At 32.0% G+C, this 19,421-nt stretch overlaps 1 protein-coding gene across 2 annotated transcripts in view; it reads left to right on the top strand.

Annotated features, from left to right (window-relative positions):
* LOC127730825 (transforming growth factor beta receptor type 3-like) overlaps positions 1-19,421 on the top strand; it is an 87,105-nt gene that overhangs the window by 58,599 nt on the left and 9,085 nt on the right. For both annotated transcript variants that reach the window (XR_007995315.1, XM_052239424.1), the window contains exons 7-16: positions 2,692-2,887; positions 6,054-6,225; positions 9,350-9,501; positions 10,626-10,775; positions 11,099-11,323; positions 14,085-14,253; positions 16,306-16,384; positions 17,240-17,432; positions 18,566-18,704; positions 19,134-19,295. Coding sequence is in view for 1 of the 2 variants with exons in the window: in XM_052239424.1 (XP_052095384.1) it covers positions 2,692-2,887; positions 6,054-6,225; positions 9,350-9,501; positions 10,626-10,775; positions 11,099-11,323; positions 14,085-14,253; positions 16,306-16,384; positions 17,240-17,432; positions 18,566-18,704; positions 19,134-19,295 (1,637 nt within the window). In the remaining variant the exon portion in view is untranslated. The remainder of the gene's footprint in view (positions 1-2,691; positions 2,888-6,053; positions 6,226-9,349; positions 9,502-10,625; positions 10,776-11,098; positions 11,324-14,084; positions 14,254-16,305; positions 16,385-17,239; positions 17,433-18,565; positions 18,705-19,133; positions 19,296-19,421) is intronic.

Raw genomic sequence — 19,421 nt, 5'->3', positions numbered from 1 at the left:
AAACAATGCCTTGAGGCATAAATCGTTGGGGCAACAGGAGGTGATGCCTTGAGGCTTTGTTGGGGCAGGCGCCTGGCGATGCCTCAAGGCATCATTTCGGATGAAAGGGTTAAGTTAGTTTGAATAGAACTACTTGTGATAGATCAATGATATTTTCTATAAAGTTGCATTACTGTCAGTACATATCAGTTTGACAACTATTTTGAGGCCCTGCCCCCTTTTTGATGGGCCAGTGACTGAATTAATTAGCAATGTTGCTGTCCATCAGATTGTCTTTTTCTGAATTATCTGCCGACAGGCGAAACATGTCTCTGTCAACAGTTTATTTTTGATAATCCTTGGATGACTAGTTTCAGATGTGTTCGCACCATTCCTGCCTGTCAATAAACATACTCATCATTACTAACATAAGAACATAAAAGTGTAATGCAAATAATGTTAAACATCTTGAAATTGTAAAATTTGAAGAAAAATTTGAGGCCATAAAAAAGAATAGGTTGGTTTGCCCTCACCCGACCGACCCATAAAAAAGCACCCGAGTCAAAATCTTTTTTTAATCAAAATTCGAGATGTTTTTTTTTTTTTGCGGAGTTTTGTCGTTGCCGGGTCCGTCTTGAGTTTGTTGCATAGAATAACCTGATCCGATCTGACCGCGCTTTATCACAGGACAATTTGTGTTATGTATTAAAGCCTCCAATTGATACGGATCAAAAACAACATGTTACCGTCTAGTACAAATAATGGTTGGATTAAAAAACCTGTAGTTTCTAACAAATTCTATCGTTTTGAAAACGCAAAAACATGGAAAGAGGTGTGTGATGACAATTTCATGCTACTGAAAACTGATGAAATTTATGTGACTGTCTCAGACCGATCGGGACACTCGTTTGAGCCCGATTTTGAGGAACCAATCCAAGTTGTTCAGGAATTTGATTCGGCATTAAAATTTGATTAAAATGATATTATTCTGACAGAAGTTCTGTCAACAATGTTTTGTTCAAGTGTTTTGTATTTCAATTTTGTATTCAAATAAACTTCTTAGTATGAGCCGCCTTTAATTAGGAGAACCTCCAAATATCTATGGAGTTTTTCCTTAACTTTAAAATTTTAAAGAAAAATACAAAAACATTTTTTCCAACATATGAACAGAACATATAAATATAAAACAATAAAAGTATCATGCATGGCATATTTACAGGGACCTTTTTATTAATTATCTAATTTCATTTTCATAGCTTTTAATATTTGTCCAGAGCTTCTTTACATTTCTTACAATTGTTTTATGACAGACTCTGTGTTGGTATATATATGTCACTTATGATAATCACTATTTTCATTTGTTTGTCATTTCCTCCATTTTGAGATATATGTATATATATATGTATATGCAATATATGTCTTGCTATTTGTTGTCCATAATTTTCAATCTTTCTATATTATATGCATTTGGAATAACATATTTCTGGTTTTGTTTTCAATATTTTCCTGGAATTTTTTACAGTTATCAAACAGCTCCTTATATTTTGAACAGTCTATAAGCAATTGTACTATCACAGTTTTGTTCGTGAAGGTGCAGTTCCATTTTGTTGGTGTGATTTTATCAGTGATCTCTTTTCTTATTTCAGGGAAATATTTTTCTCTCGTAGTACTGAGTATAAACTCATTTAAAATGTTTGTATTTACAATGTAAACATTCAGAAAAAAAGTGTGAACATTGAGGTGGAATGCTGAAAAAAAACTGTTAATAGAAAAGATCTTTATAGTACATATAGATCCTGGCATAAAATTTGTGTCTGACAATTTATACAAAACTCTATAATAGTCTTTCATTTTAAAGTTGTTTACAAGGTAAAATAATTTTCCCCCCTATTTTTCTCTAAAAGTATAAAAAAAAAAAAAAAAATTTCCCTACCTACCTACCCACACCTGAGACTGGTGGGAAGGGTTTGGGCAAACAGAAATATTTTTAAGTCTGGCCTGATGGAGTGAAGATGCTCAGAAAGTCAAGATCTGCCTACTTTCCATTGACCTAAAATATAGCGGACAACTCTTTAAAGGAGTTATTGCCCTTATATGCTAAGTTTGACCAATGTTAGCATTTATTGAATGTTATAAACATTTTGAATCTGCAAATAAAACTTCAGCAGAAATTGTCTAGAGAGATGAAAGTAGTATTAATTCGATTTGAAATCAATTATATGTCATATAGATGAAATTTGCATAATGAAGATGTCGATTACAAAGTTGATAGCTCATAAAATATTTATCAAATTTCAATATTTTTAATTCATTATTATCATAGGATCAAAATTTATTATTACATATTTCTATTAAATATTTATATTTATCATATATAATGTGAACTTCTTTTTCAAATTGATAAGATTAGTGATTTTTTAGACAGCTGTTTGCCGGAAGTACACAAACAATGTGTAAAAAATACTGTTGTTTGATTAGGTCGGCAGAGCGTATAATTTTATGGTTGCTTTGATATAGAATTGGAAACATTTAAGGATATGATTTGATTTAAAAAATAAAAAATCTGTATTTATATGATTTGAAAACCTCCTGTAAATACTTAATAGAAAATACAAATAAGTATAAAAGGAGGTGTGAGGTATATGTCAAGAGAAGCAGCAAACCAACAACATAATTAAACAAAGTATATTTGTAATCAAGTTTTCATTGCAGGCTTGCTTATGTGATAGAACTGGAAAAGGAAGATCAAAGTACAGAACATATAGAAATTGAAGATGTGGAACTTGAAATCAAAAGTGGTCGAAGAAGAAAAACAAATAGAAATTTTTATCTTGTCCTAAAATCTCCTTGGAGGAATGTCACTTGGAGAGTAAAAACCAAAAGATTAGAAGGATATGCAGAAATAGTTGTAAGTACATGTTTGTCACTGAACGATAAAAAGGTTAGAATAGAAAAATATATGTACAATAGAAAAACAAAGGATATAGGGTATCCATCCATGACACAAAAAACACACAAAAAGCAAAGTAACAGCACTTTTATTGCTGTTCTTCATCTGAAAGTCACAGTGGGGCCTTCAACACGTAGCAAAAAAACTCTCACCTTATTGCAAGTTTAAGACTGCCCCTAGCACCAGTTTTTTAGCGGAATTCTTTACAAAATGATTTGGATAGACTTTGTAAGATGTAACACCACCAAATCAGGCTCGGTCAAAAAAGAACATACTGGAAAGTAGTACATATTTAAAACAAAAAAGTTCCTACATATCAGTGTAGATATCAAACTATGTAGAATATATTTTAGTAATTAAGGTATCAAATGAAAGGCGAAGGACTGGTGATCCTTGTAGAACACATATTGACTGGTAATTTTGAATAATACAAAAACATATGAGTGAATTATGAGTGAACTCTAAGATTGAGGGCATCGTCTATGATTGCAAGTTCATGACATTTGGGGATTTCCAATTTATTTGTGATGTCATGCAAAAGTATTTATCATCGGCAATGTGCTACTTCAAAAAAACTTAACCATATATTTTTCATTGCATTTTCACTAATATCGCCTTGAAAAAGAGAAGTTGAGTATGTTCTTGCATATTATTTGTTGAAACGTCTATTTCCACTATTACTGTTTTTATTCCTCTCCTAGAATTTCTTCGAATTCTTGGAAAAATCCTTTCAGCAATGTTATTGACATCTCAACAATGAGTCATCATCTATTTTTAGGTTATGTGGCGTTCTTTTTCCTTTTTTTAAGGCCAAAAGTATTATTTTTTAAAGTCTATATGTGAGCGGATGTTTTATGATCAGAAAATGATTTGATATATTTTGATAAAACAAAACCTGCCAAATATTGGCTCGAAAAAGTAATTTATGAATCCTATGCCATTTAATGCAAATTGAATGAAAAAATACTTTGATGCATTAATGACAATGTGACATCGTTATAGTTATCTTAAACGTGTTTAAAGTGTTTAATTCTGGATTTTCAAATTGACCATTGAAAATCACGTGTAAAAAGTATGGAGAATAAAAAAGTTAGTATGTCCCAATTTCTCTTTTTTTTTTTCGTGATATTCATTTGTTACTTGATCTCAAATTTATTCTGTAATGTTCAAATGCATAATACAATAGGCCTGACCTATATATTGTTGCACATGTACAAAAGCCACGGTCCAAGACAAAGGTCACGAACTTACAAGCATGTCTACTTAATTTACAGAATCGGGTCACAATACGAAACATAGACAGATTGACCATGTTTCTGAAGCTATTTATCAATTAAGTGTATCAGACTGTTTGCAAATAAGTAAAGAATATTTCCATTCACACTGGATACTATTTGCTCCAAGGTCATACTTGCCAACCTCTGACAATGAGAAATCATGTCATGACATGACATGACATGTCAAAAAGCGTGTGACGTAGAAAACACATTATACAAATTTGTTAACATAAAAAACAATATTCTACTATAAACTTTTATTGTATTCAACAATGGTCTGTTTTGGTGCTTTTAAAGCAACACCACTAAGTACAAATTCAAAACAACTGCCAGTTTGCTTACATTTACTTGATAACAACTAAACAAGGCTCACAATATATCATTGTCAAGTTCTGATCAGAATTCAGTGTGAATTTCTTTATAATTGAAAATGCTTTCTCACAGTCAGAATTTATATTGGCTGAACTAAAATCGCTTTATCAAACTTTAAAAGAGTGTCATAACGTTTTTTTGCCATCTAAAATGTCATCTATTATCTCTACCATTGCATTAGTAGGCATTACTCCCAACAAACTATATATGTTGATATTGCCTGGTCAAAACTAGGTAGTTCATCAGAAGACAGCTGGTACTAATACTATGAGAACTGATCCAACAGTTCCGTGATATGTCCATCCCCTATGGCTGTGGAAATCTGTTGGCTAGATTTGAAACTGAAAAAGAAAAGTATTTTATTATTTGATTACCATTAAACACGTTGAATGCTTTATCAAATAACTACATTGTAGTTCTCCTCTCACATGTATTGTTATGATTGCAACATAGGGTTCACAATGCGTTACTCGTCCCTCGATCATTTAAACTCGAACTCCCAAATATAATTTATAAATCTTGAAACTTAGACGTACACATCGTTTTCACTTAACAATCGGCTCTTTAGACGACGGTACAGGTCCTGAAAGCGACCTCTTTCTGTGGACATTTCCCCTACGTGAATTTGAAAGAAAGAAAGTCACAAAATCGTAAAAACTAATCACAAACTACTTACCTTAAGTGCTTTTTGCTGTTCGTCCATATAGAAAAATAAACAATGGTGAACAAACAATTACTTCGAAATTTTTGGTATTTATCATCTAATAATGAAAAAACCCGAGAATCGCGATATCACTAACGACCAAAAAATCAAAACAACGAAAAAGCGTGTAATAGCGTGTAAAGTGGTGAAAAGCGTGTACACGCCATGTGACAAAATCCTCACGTGTAAACCGTTGAAAAAGCGTGTATTACACGCGAATATCATGTCAGTTGGCAACTATGTCCAAGGTTGTGATTTATTTCTTCCCTTTTCAAGTTAGGGTAACGAACTTCTAATCATCGATGACATATATATCCTGTTTCTCAGATATGAAGTACCTGGTATGCATTTATTTGTTAAGATTATCTTCTTTGTTAAAAAGAATAGCCAATTTAAATTCAATTTTGAGCAGGACAATACTATAAGATTTCTTAAATTGGAAAAGCAGGGGTATCTTTAGTGAGCAATAGCTCACAGTTACTTCAACTTGTTTAACCACATTGGGGGTAAAATGTTAAATTTCAATAAGTACGAAGGTTAAACTACAACAGCTCAATTTCAGTTGTCAAATAATTATACCCCACCTCCCTTAGCATGTGCATTCTTGTTTTCTCATTCCCCAAATACCTCAATAGGTACTTTTTGTTGAGGTCTTCTTTTGTATACTTTTTGTGTAATCTCATATACATGTATAACCAATACTATTTACTGGATTCAAAATTTTATGATTTTTCAGTTTTTTGTCTTTTAACAAACTGTACATATTTTTTAGTCTAACAGCAAAATAGATATATCAGGAATTAAGATGGATCCTGTTAGTGAGAGGATTGAAGATTTTACAGAAACAGGACAAAAATTCCTTAAGTGGGTGGAAAAATATGTTGGTCAAGTAGCTATGTATACTGCTATTCATTCAGCTAATAAAATAAAAATGGTCATACCAGGTGAGAGTTGCTTGTTAATTTATATGCTATGTTCGTATCATGCTGGACAAATGCAGCCTTTGAGATGTCAGACCACCAATTCACCCACTCAAATTTAGAACACATGTGAAAGTAGCCCTTCCCTGACAAAAAATAGTGCTTTTGATGTCATAATATACTTAAACTAACCAACAAATTTGCAGAAATTGAGCCAAAAGTTACTTGTCCATGAATTTGCATTTAAAATTGAGGATTAATGGCTCCATAGTATACTTATTTAAGATTGCTAGAAAACCAAGGGTTATTTTTAGTAGTAGTTGCCTTCCGAGCGGTTTGTGTCTCACTACAAGACTTTAATAAACATTGGTTGAAAATGGCATGTAGAAAGGTGATTCATGTACAATTCAGGATATACATAGTTTTTATGAAGTTAAACTTAAGGTAAAATATTTAGAAAGCTGTGAAAATTGAAAGATTTGGTTGAATAGATAGGGATTCTGAATTGGTGTTCTGACATGACACCTTGATGTTTTACAACTATTATATATAAACAGTAACTCATATTTTCAATTACAGGTTAATTAACTTTTATGGCCTTCAAGTACTTTAGATTCATTATTATTCATGGGATGTCATAGATTTTGTGGGTACAGGTGAACCACAAATTTAAATGTTCAACAAATTATTCAATTTTTTATGGGCTTATATGCGGACTTTGGCAAAATATTGAAATGAAAAATCTGCAAAAGTACAATTTTTCCCAAATTCACAAAAAGAAGTACCTACAAAAAATAAATGAATCCACAGTAATTGTGAGAATGATGAGAATTAATGAAAACACTTTATCTTTGATCAAATGGTGATAGGTAACCATTGGACTGTCATCTCATGTATACCCATTCAATTATTACTATATAAAGTTGTAAGGACAATAAAAGCAACTTTGTTGTATGATAGATTTGAATTTATAGTCCTTTCTAGAATATATTCTGTTGGGGAGATTTATAAATATTCAAAGAACTAATTACCCTTAAACATTAATTTTTTTGCTTATTGAATTGTATAAAAAAAAAAATAAAGGTCTTCAGATGATCATAAGGCATTTTTATACGACCGCAAAAAAATTCGTATATTGGTATGACGTTGGCCTCGTCGTCGTCGTCCGAAGACACATTGGTTTTCGCACTCTAACTTTAGTTTAAGTGATTGGATCTCTATGAAATTTTACCATAAGGTTCAATACCACAAAAGGAAGGTGGGGATTGATTTTGGGGGTTATGGTACCATCAATTAAGGAAAAAGGGGCCAAAAATAAGCATTTTTGTAACTTCCAGACATAACTTGTGTGTTAGTGTATGGATCTCTCTGACATTGTACCACAAGGTTCCATATCACGAAGAGAATGCTGGGATTGATTTTGGGGGTAATTGCCTCCGAATTTTAGGAATTAGGGGCAAAAAAGGGGCAAAAAAACAAGCATTTTTCTAGTTTCAGGACAATAACTTGTGTGTAAGTGTATGGATCTCTCTGACATTGTACCACAAGGTTCCATATCACAAAGGGAATGCTAGGATTGATTTTGGGGGTAATTGCCTCCAAATTTTAGGAATTAGGGGCCAAAAAGGGGGAAAAACAAGCATTTTTCTTGTTTAATGACAATAACTTGTGTGTAAGTGTATGGATCTTTATGAAATTGTACTACAAGGTTCCATATCACAAAGGGAAAGCTGGAATTGAGTTTTGGGGTAATTGCCCAAAACGTTTAGGAATAAGGGGCCAAAAATAAGCATTTTTCTAGTTTCCAGACAATAACTTGTGTTCAAGTGTATGGATCTCTCTGAAATAATTGTACTGCAAGGTACCATACCACAAAGGGAAGGCTGGGATTGATTTTGGGGGTAATTCCCTCAAAATTTTAGGAATTTGGGTCAGAAAGGGGCAAAAAACAAGCATTTTTCTAGTTTCAGGACAATAACTTGTGTGTAAGTGTATGGATCTTTATGAAATTGTACTGCAAGGTTCCATATCACAAAGGGAAAGCTGGGTTTGAGTTTGGGGGTAATTGCCCTATTGTTTAGGAATTTTGGGCCAAAAAGGGGCCAAAAAACAAGCATTTTTCTAGTTTCCAGACAATAACTTGTGTTCAAGTGTATGAATCTCTCTGAAATTGTACTGCAAGGTACCATACCACAAAGGGAAGGCTGGGATTAAGTTTGGGGGTGATGAATCATAAGGGGGTTCAAAAAATTTGGGGGGGGGGGAGATTTTTTTTTCCTTTTTTTTTCTTTAAAATTTTCCATTTTAAATTGGCTATTTCTGATTTATATATAAAAGCAAATAATAATGATATGGTTTGAATAGGTAAATTAAAATTTTTTAAGTTCTTAGACCACATTCATTCTGTGTCAGAAACCTATGCTGTGTCAAACATTTAATCACAATCCAAATTCAGTGCTGTATCAAGCTTGAATGTTGTGTCCATACTTGCCCCAACTGTTCAGGGTTCGACCTCTGCGGTCATATCAAGCTGCGCCCCAGCGGAGCATTTTATTATAATCTGTCTTAGATTCAGTATTTATATTTTTATACGCTCATCAAAGACGGGATCTATTATGGTATACCAATGCCCATCCATCCATCCGTCCGTCCATCTTTCATTACTTAATATAAATCTCATAATTGCCTTAATTTATTCTCATGTTATTTTAACACAACATTGAATTTTCAGGTATGTGGTTCCAGAGTAACAAGACTTGTTAAACTATCAGATTTAAGTAAATATTGTACCATAACTTGAGTGTGCTGGAATTGATTTACATAATTGTTGGAATGGTGAACATAACAAACTGTTCAATTAAAAAAAAAGTTCTGGAATGTTATGTCAGAGTTATGGGACAGTCAGATTTTTTAAAAATCATGCACTAGCTCTAGTATGTTTGGATCAAATTACTACAACCTAAACACAGTTGTTTGGATTGGTGCATGTAGATTCACTTATGATTTTAAAATTTTTTCTGGTCTGTCATTCCAGAGTTTAATATGTGATGTTTAACAGTTATATTTGATACAATTTTTATATGCCTAAGAGTGTCCTCAGACATCTATTTCTACAAAGCAGTTTATTATATGTTTTATTTAATTGTAGACACTGATGATGAAGAAAAGACAAAATCTCAAATTTTGAACGATCCGTTTGATGACATACCATTTACAAAGAAAATTTTAAATCGGAATGCAAGAACTGAATGTATTGGACAAGGAGTGATTAAAGTTTCTTTAAGTAAAGCTGTATACCAGGTAAGAATGCTTATTTTCAGACAATCCATAAGTTCTTATTAATAAGATACAAGAGAATTTTCAATCCAGAGGGTTGTTAAAAGTACTTCTCCTCTGGAAGATATGAAGGATTTATTCTCATTGTATTAATTGAAAGCAAAAAGCACAATGACAGCACCATGTAAATCAATTGATATTTTGTGTACATGAATACTAATAGAGACCTGTGGACAAGTTGTCTTCCAAATGGTTTAATTACTACATGTACAACAAATGAATTTGTTAAATTTCTCTTTTCGTACTTACAGGAAGGAATAACCCCAGTTTGTTTTAGTAAATGTTAGAGGTCAAAAGATGTAGCTGTCAAAATTAATGTTGATATTACTTTAAGTTCCTTTCCAAAATATAAAGTTTATGATTGTCAAAAACTAGGAGAGGAGGGATTAGCAGTTGAATACCAAGGAAAAGATAAAGGTCATAACATTTTGTGAACTCAAAGCTATTAAAATAATTATACACCGCTTTAAAAAAGTGGGGGTATACTGTTTTACCTCTGTCTGTCCGTCCATCCGTCAGTCCATCCATCCTTCAGTCCGTCCCTCCATCCGTCCCATGAATATTTTTTGTCGCATCTTTCTCAGGAACTAAATTACAAGGATTTACCGAACACGTGTATTTTTTTACACATGATAGCCAAGTTGAAAATTTTCGTCACATTTTTCTCTGAAATTTGGTTTCAAGGTTCATATAAGTCGGCTTTACCGTGTGATGCGTTTTCAGATTCATCACTCAACAACTTCCTGTTTACGGAACACTTGCATATTTTTACACTATTAAAATTATCCACTTGGTAGGGTATTATCAGTGAGCAGTAGCTTGCAGTTTCACTTGTTGGTACATGTTATAAGGATCAGAAGTAAAAAATCATGTTTAGATAAAAGATCATTGTCCTGGTAAAGGCTTTTCTTTGTCTATAGTTTTTGAAGGATTCAGGGACTGTTTTAAATCGGGACCAAAGAGAGCACTTTAAGACATTTAAACAGGAGATTCATGGAATACAACCCTCTTTACTACTGCAGCAAGATTTTCAAAAATCAAATGAATAATAACAAGGAATTCACCACTAAACTTTTCTTATTTTGTAGACTTATGGTTTAGATCTATATCAGATGTCATTAATAAGTCCTTCGTGCATTGCTACCCAGAATGCATCACATATTATCTGGGAGTCTGCAGTAGGAGAATGCAAAACCAGAAAAACAGTACAGGATGGACAGATAACTCTGCACAATGCTGTATGTATACTTTTTATTGTCACAGAAATATTCAGATAACTTGTATGTCATAAATTTTCTCTGAATGTGGATTAATACAGTGATATTTTTGAATGCATATCACTGTTATTGTATGAGTTGGTGTATGATTAGCACGACTACATATGCAGCTTCTTGTTTAGGTATATTTTCTGGACTTCAGTTGTACCAAAGAGTACAGAAAAGTGAAAGCAATAGTGAAGATATTTTAAATGAATATATTAAAGGATTTTTTAGTGTTATGACTTAAAAAATCAATTTAATGTATATATGTTTTAAACAAAGTATAAACCTTTACATTGTAGCTTTTAATCCATCGTTCACCTGCAGATGCAATTGAAGCAGGAAGCGGTTATCACTATGACAACATTGATGAAGATGAATTGAATATCTCAGGATCTGGATCATTGAATCAGGTGACAGAGACATACATTGATGATGAGGATTATAGACACGATGATCCTCCAATAACAAGTGATGTTAGCTGTCGTTTACAGCATGGCAGTGATAAAACTACTGTGTCACATGGTGTAAGTATAGTATGAAATAATCAAATCTAACCTCAAGTAGCTCTAGGGGTCATGTGACAGGTTTTATTATTTTGAACAGTTTCAACATTTTATGTGCTCCCATCTCTTTGGACTCAGTTTTTATATGCCTGTTTACGGGACGTATTATGGTATATGCCGGACAATAACTCAAAAACGCTTTAACCAATTTGCTTGAAACTTTGGTGAATTGTTTATATATATTGATGTGAGCTCCCTTTCGTTTTTATAAATTTAGATTTTACGTTTACGAGTTATGGGGTTTTATTTATTAAAAAAGGGGAATTTCCAGTTTTCAGACAATAACTCAAAAACACTTTCACCAATTTGCAAGAAACTTAGGTGAATTGTTTATATCTATTGACATGAGCTCCCTTTCAAATTTTAGAAATTTTAGATTTTACGTTTCCGAGTAATGGGGGTTTTATTCATTAAAAAAAGGGGGATTTTCCAGTTTTTGGACAATAACTCAAAAAAGCTTTCAGCAGTTTAATGAAACTTTGGTGAATTGTGTATATCTATTGATGTAAGCTCCATTTCGATTTTATAAATTTTAGATTTTATGTTTCCGAGTTATGCGATTTTATTCATAAAAAAGGGGTGATTTTCCGGTTTCGGACAATATCTTCAAAGTGCTTTGAGCAGTTTTCATGAAACTTTGGTGACTGGTTTATATCTATTAAGATAACCTCCCTTTAGTTTTTCATAAATTTCTGATATGACATTGAGAAGTTATTGAACTTTATTCTTTGAAAAAGCGAGTCGCGTATCATGCGCTCATGGTGCAGCTGTTTATTTTGTTAGTTCACAACTTTATTTAAAATATTTTTGTAGAATAAGATCCATGTCCATTATACAATAAAGAAAACTGAACATCAATTAATAAAAGCAATGCCCTATCAAAGCTGCTTTTATTTTGTTTATGTTTAATTCGAGGTTAACAATAAGTAGAAAGCTTGAGTTATGAGGAATTGATTAAAAAACAGCTGGTTTGAAAGCCTACTGTGCACATAAAAATTAGGTCAATCTATTGAATGTAGATATTTGAAATTGAATTATCAGAATTTAGATACAGCAGGATGTTACACAAACAGATTAGGTCACAGGCTGCTGTGTTAAATGTGCTGAAAATTTACATCTTTTATGTGTATTCATACAAGCACTTCTTTCGATAATACTCTGGGAGTTATTTTGGGAAAATTAGAATGTCAATCAGAAAATTGTTCACAGTTTGGAAAGAAACAGATTTACTTTTGATGCTTAAATGATTTTTCATATTTTATGGTGGTTAAAGCGGTTAAGTAAATTAAAACACATGAGTACTTGGTTTAAGGGGAGCTTTAAGTTGGCAAAACTTACATAAAAAAGTGTGCCCTCATGAAATATTTAAAGAATTTCAATTCAAGGTATTTTGATAAATCCCAGAAATAAATTTCAATTAAAGTACAAAATTATTCACCATTCCAAATCAGGAAGGGGGAAGAAAACTGCTAGATTAGTACACACTTTAAATAATGCTGATGTTAAAGTTTTAAATTGAACAGTAAAACCAGGTGGGAAATTGGTGACTTATTAGTATATTTCTGGATAATAAATTGTAAGCTGTACTTTATTGTATTGTTCTAACATGATAGTAATGAAATGTTATTTTTATCTATGATTTTAAACATATTTGTGATTCATTAAGATATGAAAAGGATTGAGCAACAGGTACAGCCTATAAAAGGTCTCTCATGTGGAGTGATTGAATTCCTTCAAAATACTTGAACATTTGTATAGATAGCACATAAAATTGGTGAAAAATGTTCTTAAATTTGTCTTAAAATCATCAAATCTCTATTTTCAAATGCATAGAATAATGATGTATACTGTTAAAATGAACTTGTTGACCCTATTATTTTTTTCATCATTAAAATGGAAATTTATGTATCAACAACATATAGTTTTTTAAAGAAAATCTATGGGTTGGAAGATTTTAAGACAAACCTGATGTGCCTCCCATACAAATGTTCACTTAATTTGAAAGAATTCAATCAATAATATTTCATATAATAAAAGAGATAAATATATTATTTTATGATTATCAGTTATAGGTTGCACTTCTGTAAATATAGACAATGCAATTTCCCATAGGCACTCCCTTTGCGGCTAAAGCTGTACCACTGTTGCTTTGCAGTTTCGTAAAAAATTATATCCTAGAACAGAAAGTTGATATGCACTACTTTTTTATTCAAAGGTCAAAACATAGGGCTGTGCGGCATATGTTCAACGTTTATATGCCCCAAACTTCTAAGAGTTTAAACTTATACTAAAATTCTGTACTACCCCTACCTTCATTTCAGAATTCATTTTTCACTGCTACCATGTGTTTTTATACTGGTAACATTCCCAAGTTTTTTCTCTATGAGATAAAACATAGAGATCATATCTGGGAACCAGTACGTAATCAAAACAAAATATCTATGAATATTATATATCTCCCCAAAAGAGGTGTGGCTTGTGAAACAGCTGTATTTACAAAGAGCAACCTATAGTTAAACAAAGCAAAGTGTTACCAAAATCTGTGACATAACCCATTTACTGTAACCTGGGCTGAAATGGGAAAGCCTTTTGGGTAATTTCTGATGGAACTAGAGAATGTTAACAAGGGTCCAGAAAAAAGAAAAGATGATATAAAAAGATCGAGATTTGTATTGCTGTATCTCTTTTATATTTAATGTTGATTATTCTGCCTTGATTTTAGGATAAAATAAAACCTATGACACCACCATCAACCAAAATAACACACAACATGGATCTATCATTTAGTTTACAACTGTTCAAATCACCACTTTATTTGGACGCCAACTACCTTTATCCAATGAATATCTCCTTAGGCTCAAGAGTGTTTGTGGATGCAGCTATTGAAGGAGGCAAGTATATATGCGAATGAATGATTTCTTCTATTTTCTAGTATGATATTACATCTTGAGCATGTGACTATAGAAAACTTGTTAAAAACTTATAAATATTGTAAATGACAATTTGTATCAATGTTGGTGTGGGTTAGTAAAGTTTTCATATCGTGATTATTAGTGTGTCAAGCCAATAACACTGCATAAAAGTAATCATTATTTGTATGAAGCAAAATATATAACATGCAATTTCAGTTTAAGAAAAACAACAGTTTGGTATAGGTTTAAATTCACCCATTACTTGAAATTACAAAGCTAAATGAAGACATAAATCAGATTTTTTCATTACTTATTGATTGACATTTTTTATGCCCCCACCATTTAGTTTTACCCTTGTCCTTCTGTATGTCTGTACATCCCGAAATTGGTTTCCGTTCTCTAACTTTAGTTTGCCAAATGTTATGAAACTTGTACACAATGCTTATTACCACAAAACTCAGATCAAGTACAAATTTGGGTGGCGTCACTTTTACCGTTCTTGAGTTATGTCCCTTTATAACGTTATGTGCAAGCAGGGGCATTATCTGTGTCCATCCCCATTTTTATGCCCTGCCTTATCATGGGGACATTAAGTTTTACCCTTGTCCGTCTGTATGTCCCTATATCCCAAAATTTGCTACTGTTCTCTAACTTTAGTTTGCCTCAACCAAATGTTATGAAACTTATACACAATGCTTATTACCACAAAACAGAGATCAAGTTTGAATTTGGGTGGCATCACTTTTACCTTTTGAGTTATGCCCCTTTACAAATTGAAAAATTGATGATTTTTTTGTTTCCATTCTCTTAACTTAAGTTTGCCTCAACCAAATGTTATGAATCTGATACATAATGCTAATTACTACAAAACACAGATCAAGTTTGAATTTTGGTGGTGTCACTTTTACCGTTCTAGAGTTATGCCCCTTTACAAATTGAAAAAATTGCTGAATTTTTTGTTTCTGTTCTCTTGCTTAAGTTTGCCTCAACCAAATGTTATAAAACTTATACACAATGCTTATTATTTGGGTAGCGTCACTTTTACCGTTCTTGAGATATGTCCCTTTATAACGTTATATGCAGGCGGGGGCATCATCTGTCAAATCCCCATTATTTATGTGAGTTTCAATAGTCATATATGGGAATTATAACTTGCAGTATATGGAAAATAAAGGGGGGATAAGATATAAATTAGCAGAAATAAGAACTATCAGGTTATGGAAGATAGAAGAATTGTTATAAAGTTTTTAAAGATCCTTTCTCCTGTTATTCTGTGAGCTAACTTTTGCCAAACTTCAGCACAATCATCCACATCCTTCAAGGGTAAAAGCTGCCAATTGGGAACATGATAATTTAATGATAACCTTTAAGTACTTAGGCTGATGATCGATTGATTGATTGAACTGTTAATGCCACTTTCAGCACTATTGTGCTATTTTGTGGCAGTCAGTTTTTATTGATGGAGGCAGCCGGAGAAAACCACCAACCTTTGGTAGGAAAACTGACAATCCTAGTCAATTAAGATTGGAGTTGAGTGCACCTGCCACGTGAGGGATTCGAACTCACAATCTCAGTCTTAACAGGCTAGTGATACAGTAGTTGGACTACTTAGACCACTCAGCCACCAAGGCCCATACTTAGGCTGATGAACTGATACCACTATTTCATGGCTGGCACAGTTACACATTTTTACTATTTGACAAACAATTCAGTTAAAAAAATCCTGAAAGACCCTTTGGGAAAATACATATACTGTCTCTCTTATGAACTTGTTAAACAATTATATTTGAGCCAGCAAAAATGAAATCTTGCTGTTGATAAAAAACAGAAAATTGAGTAAAATGGAAATAATACATCTGACATTAAATTGGAAAGTGACCACAATTGTAACTAGATACAGTCTCAAGAATTATTAAAAATCAGAAAATTTCAGAAAAAAACCTGTAAAGAGCTGTCTGCAGCCTTATGTAATTTTGATATTGAACATACAAGGAATGAGATTCTATAGTAAAAACTATTTTTTGCTTACAGATAAGTCAATGCGTGTACAGATTATTTCATGTTATCTAATCAGAGATCATAAACCTGTCAAGACATTGATACAAAATGGGTATGTATTATTTTCATGAAAATTTTTTAGATTTAAGGTGGTACATAACACTACAGGGAGATAACTCTGTAAAAATCAGCTGAACGTTTTAATCACGTTCTACTGTTAAGGAAATATTAAGTTTCTCAATGATCAAAATTAGTGTTTGTCAAACTGCTATATATCCAATGAAACTTTTCCGATAAAGTGTGCAGTTCAAGTTTTTTGAAATTATTATATTTTTGTCAAAGGGTCAAAGTAAATATTTTGTCAAAATTGTATGAAAATTAAACGAGCCACATTAATTTTAGTAAAGGAGTTTGGTACCACCTTAAATACTTTTTTTGAAAAAAGAAAATATACAAATTTTATTGGAATCTTAAATTCATTGTCAACAGTTTAAAAAAAAAAACTACATATTCTGTCAAATACATGTATGAACCAAGTAAACTTTAAAGAAGAAAAATTGTGGATGTGTTGTGTTAAACATTTATAAAAAATCAGATTAAAGTTAACTTTGTTATTAAATATTTTTATGCCCCCCACCCCCTTACGATAATATTGGTTATTTTTTTCTGATTTGCCTTTAATCATTGGTCCGTCTGGTCATTGATTTTCCTATATTTAAGGTAGTTTACTATGAAGTAGTGGTCAATCAACTTAAAACTTATCCACATGTTCATGATTATGTGATCTTTTAAAGATGTATGCCAAAAAGGGTTTTGACCCAGATTTCAAGGTTCATTGAATACAGAACTGTGATGGTGTGAACAGGACATGGTGTCCTATGGACACAAATTCCTTATTAATTGATGTATTATTGAAATGACTATCTGGTAAATGAACATTCAAAATACAATTGATTATTGATTACAGATGTAAAGGTTCAAATACCAATTGGGAACCAGTTGTGAGAGGGAAACCTTTGATGGGATCTGTAACACAGAGTCAGAGATTCAGTTTTCCAGCAGACATTTTGTCACAATATTTAAATCAGTATATTTATATCAGCTGCCACTTAACAGTGTGTAGGAACTATCAAACAAGAGACAATGAATTCATACCACAGGTTGGTTTGTAATGTAGATGGTTAGTGATCACTCTGCAAAAACATTTAAAAATAACTGGCAAAATACACTCAAAACTTTGCTAGCTTCATAAATTTAATGTGGTAACTAAAAGTATTAGAACCAAATCATTTTACAGTTGTCCCAGTAGTGTTCAAACTTCAATAGTTTTAACCATGTAAATATATGACAAAAAATAAATGTATAAGTTGAAGTATGAGTAAATAGTATGACATAACTTATACTGTGAGTAAATAGTATGACATAACTTATACTGTGAGTAAATAGTATAATGTAACTTGAACTGTAAGTAAATAATACAATATTACTTGAACTATGAGTAAATGGTATTAGATAACTTGAACTATGAGTAAAGAGTACAATATTACTTGAACTATGAGTAAATAGTATAATATAAAAAGTAGAACAACAAAAATACCAAACTCCAAGGAAAATTCAAAACAGAAAGTCCCTTATCAATTGGCAAAATCAAAAGCTGAAACACATCAAACGAATGGAAAACAACTGTTATATTCCTGACTTGGTACAGGTATTTCCTTATGTAGATTTGTATAACTTGAATTATGAGTAAATAGTATAATACAACTTGAACTATGAGTAAATGGTATAAGTTAACTTGAACTATGAGTAAATAGTACAATATTACTTGAACTATGCGTAAATGGTATTAGATAACTTGAACTATGAGTAAATAGTACAGTATTACTTAAACTATGAGTAAATGGTATTAGATAACTTGAACTATGCGTAAATGGTATTAGATAACTTGAACTATGAGTAAATGGTATAATACAACTTGAACTATGAGTAAATGGTATTAGATAACTTGAACTATGAGTAAATAGTACAATATTACTTGAACTATGCGTAAATGGTATTAGATAACTTGAACTATGAGTAAATGGTATAATAGAACTTTAACTATGAGTAAATAGTATAATCATTATAATGCCATATATTTTGGACACTATTGAGTGTTTATGAAGAGAGTTGCAGTGATATTTTGAATGGTACTTTTAATGGTGTAATGTATTTGTAACACAACAAACTTCATCACAGGGAATGCATTACACTAATCACATTGTACAAGTGTTTCTCTGATGTTTATTTTTAGTGTATTGACAATAAAGATCAGATTTGTAGAGTTGGACTGCCACCAATTAGTCCCAGAGTTCCTGCTCAGACTGATGTAACTAAAGGACCAATGAAGATTGTAAATAGTAGACAAGTACCGATGCCACCAAAGCTAAATGGTAAATATTTAAAATGGCAGTATTATAAAATATTTTAAATGGCAGTACTATAAAATATTTAAAATGGCAGTACTTTAAAGTATTAAAAATGGCAGTACTATAAAATATCTAAAATGGCAGTATTATAAAATATAAAAAATGGCAGTACTGTTGTAAGGCCTTGTAAAAATATTTCACAGGGAGTTTATCTAAAAAAAAAAAGTTTTTTATTTGACATCTATAAATATAAACCAGCAGCTGATTTTTTTTCCTGAATCAGCACTATCTGAGGAAAAATTTTGGAAGTGCAAATTTCCTACAGTTCCCATATGGATGAAGCTAAACATGACAGAATTCACACAATGTTTAATTTTTGATCCCTTGACTGTATTTGAATCTTGATTGTAATATGCATGGCTGGTAAACTAATTCTGGTCTATTTTATAACAGTTGGTGTTGAAGATGAAGTAAAGGATACAGGGAAACAAACAGGCAAACAAAGTGTTGTTGTAGATGGACTAGAATCAGGGACAGTCATCTGTATTGCATTTGCAGCATTTTTTATTGGTGTATTATTAATGGCAGCTTTATGGTTCATCCATACACATACAGGTAGGTTGATTAAGACACTATTGACTAATCAACAGAAGGCCAATAGTAATCAGCTTGTCTGTCTATTCATGCTAGTGTCCACCCGTCACAAATCTTTCTCCTGATGTGTTATGTACAACTAAGGAA

Source organism: Mytilus californianus, unplaced genomic scaffold (assembly GCF_021869535.1).
Source record: "Mytilus californianus isolate M0D057914Y unplaced genomic scaffold, xbMytCali1.0.p SCAF_2, whole genome shotgun sequence".
Lineage (NCBI taxonomy): Eukaryota > Metazoa > Mollusca > Bivalvia > Mytilida > Mytilidae > Mytilus > Mytilus californianus.
This window is presented reverse-complemented; position numbering and strand designations above follow the sequence as displayed.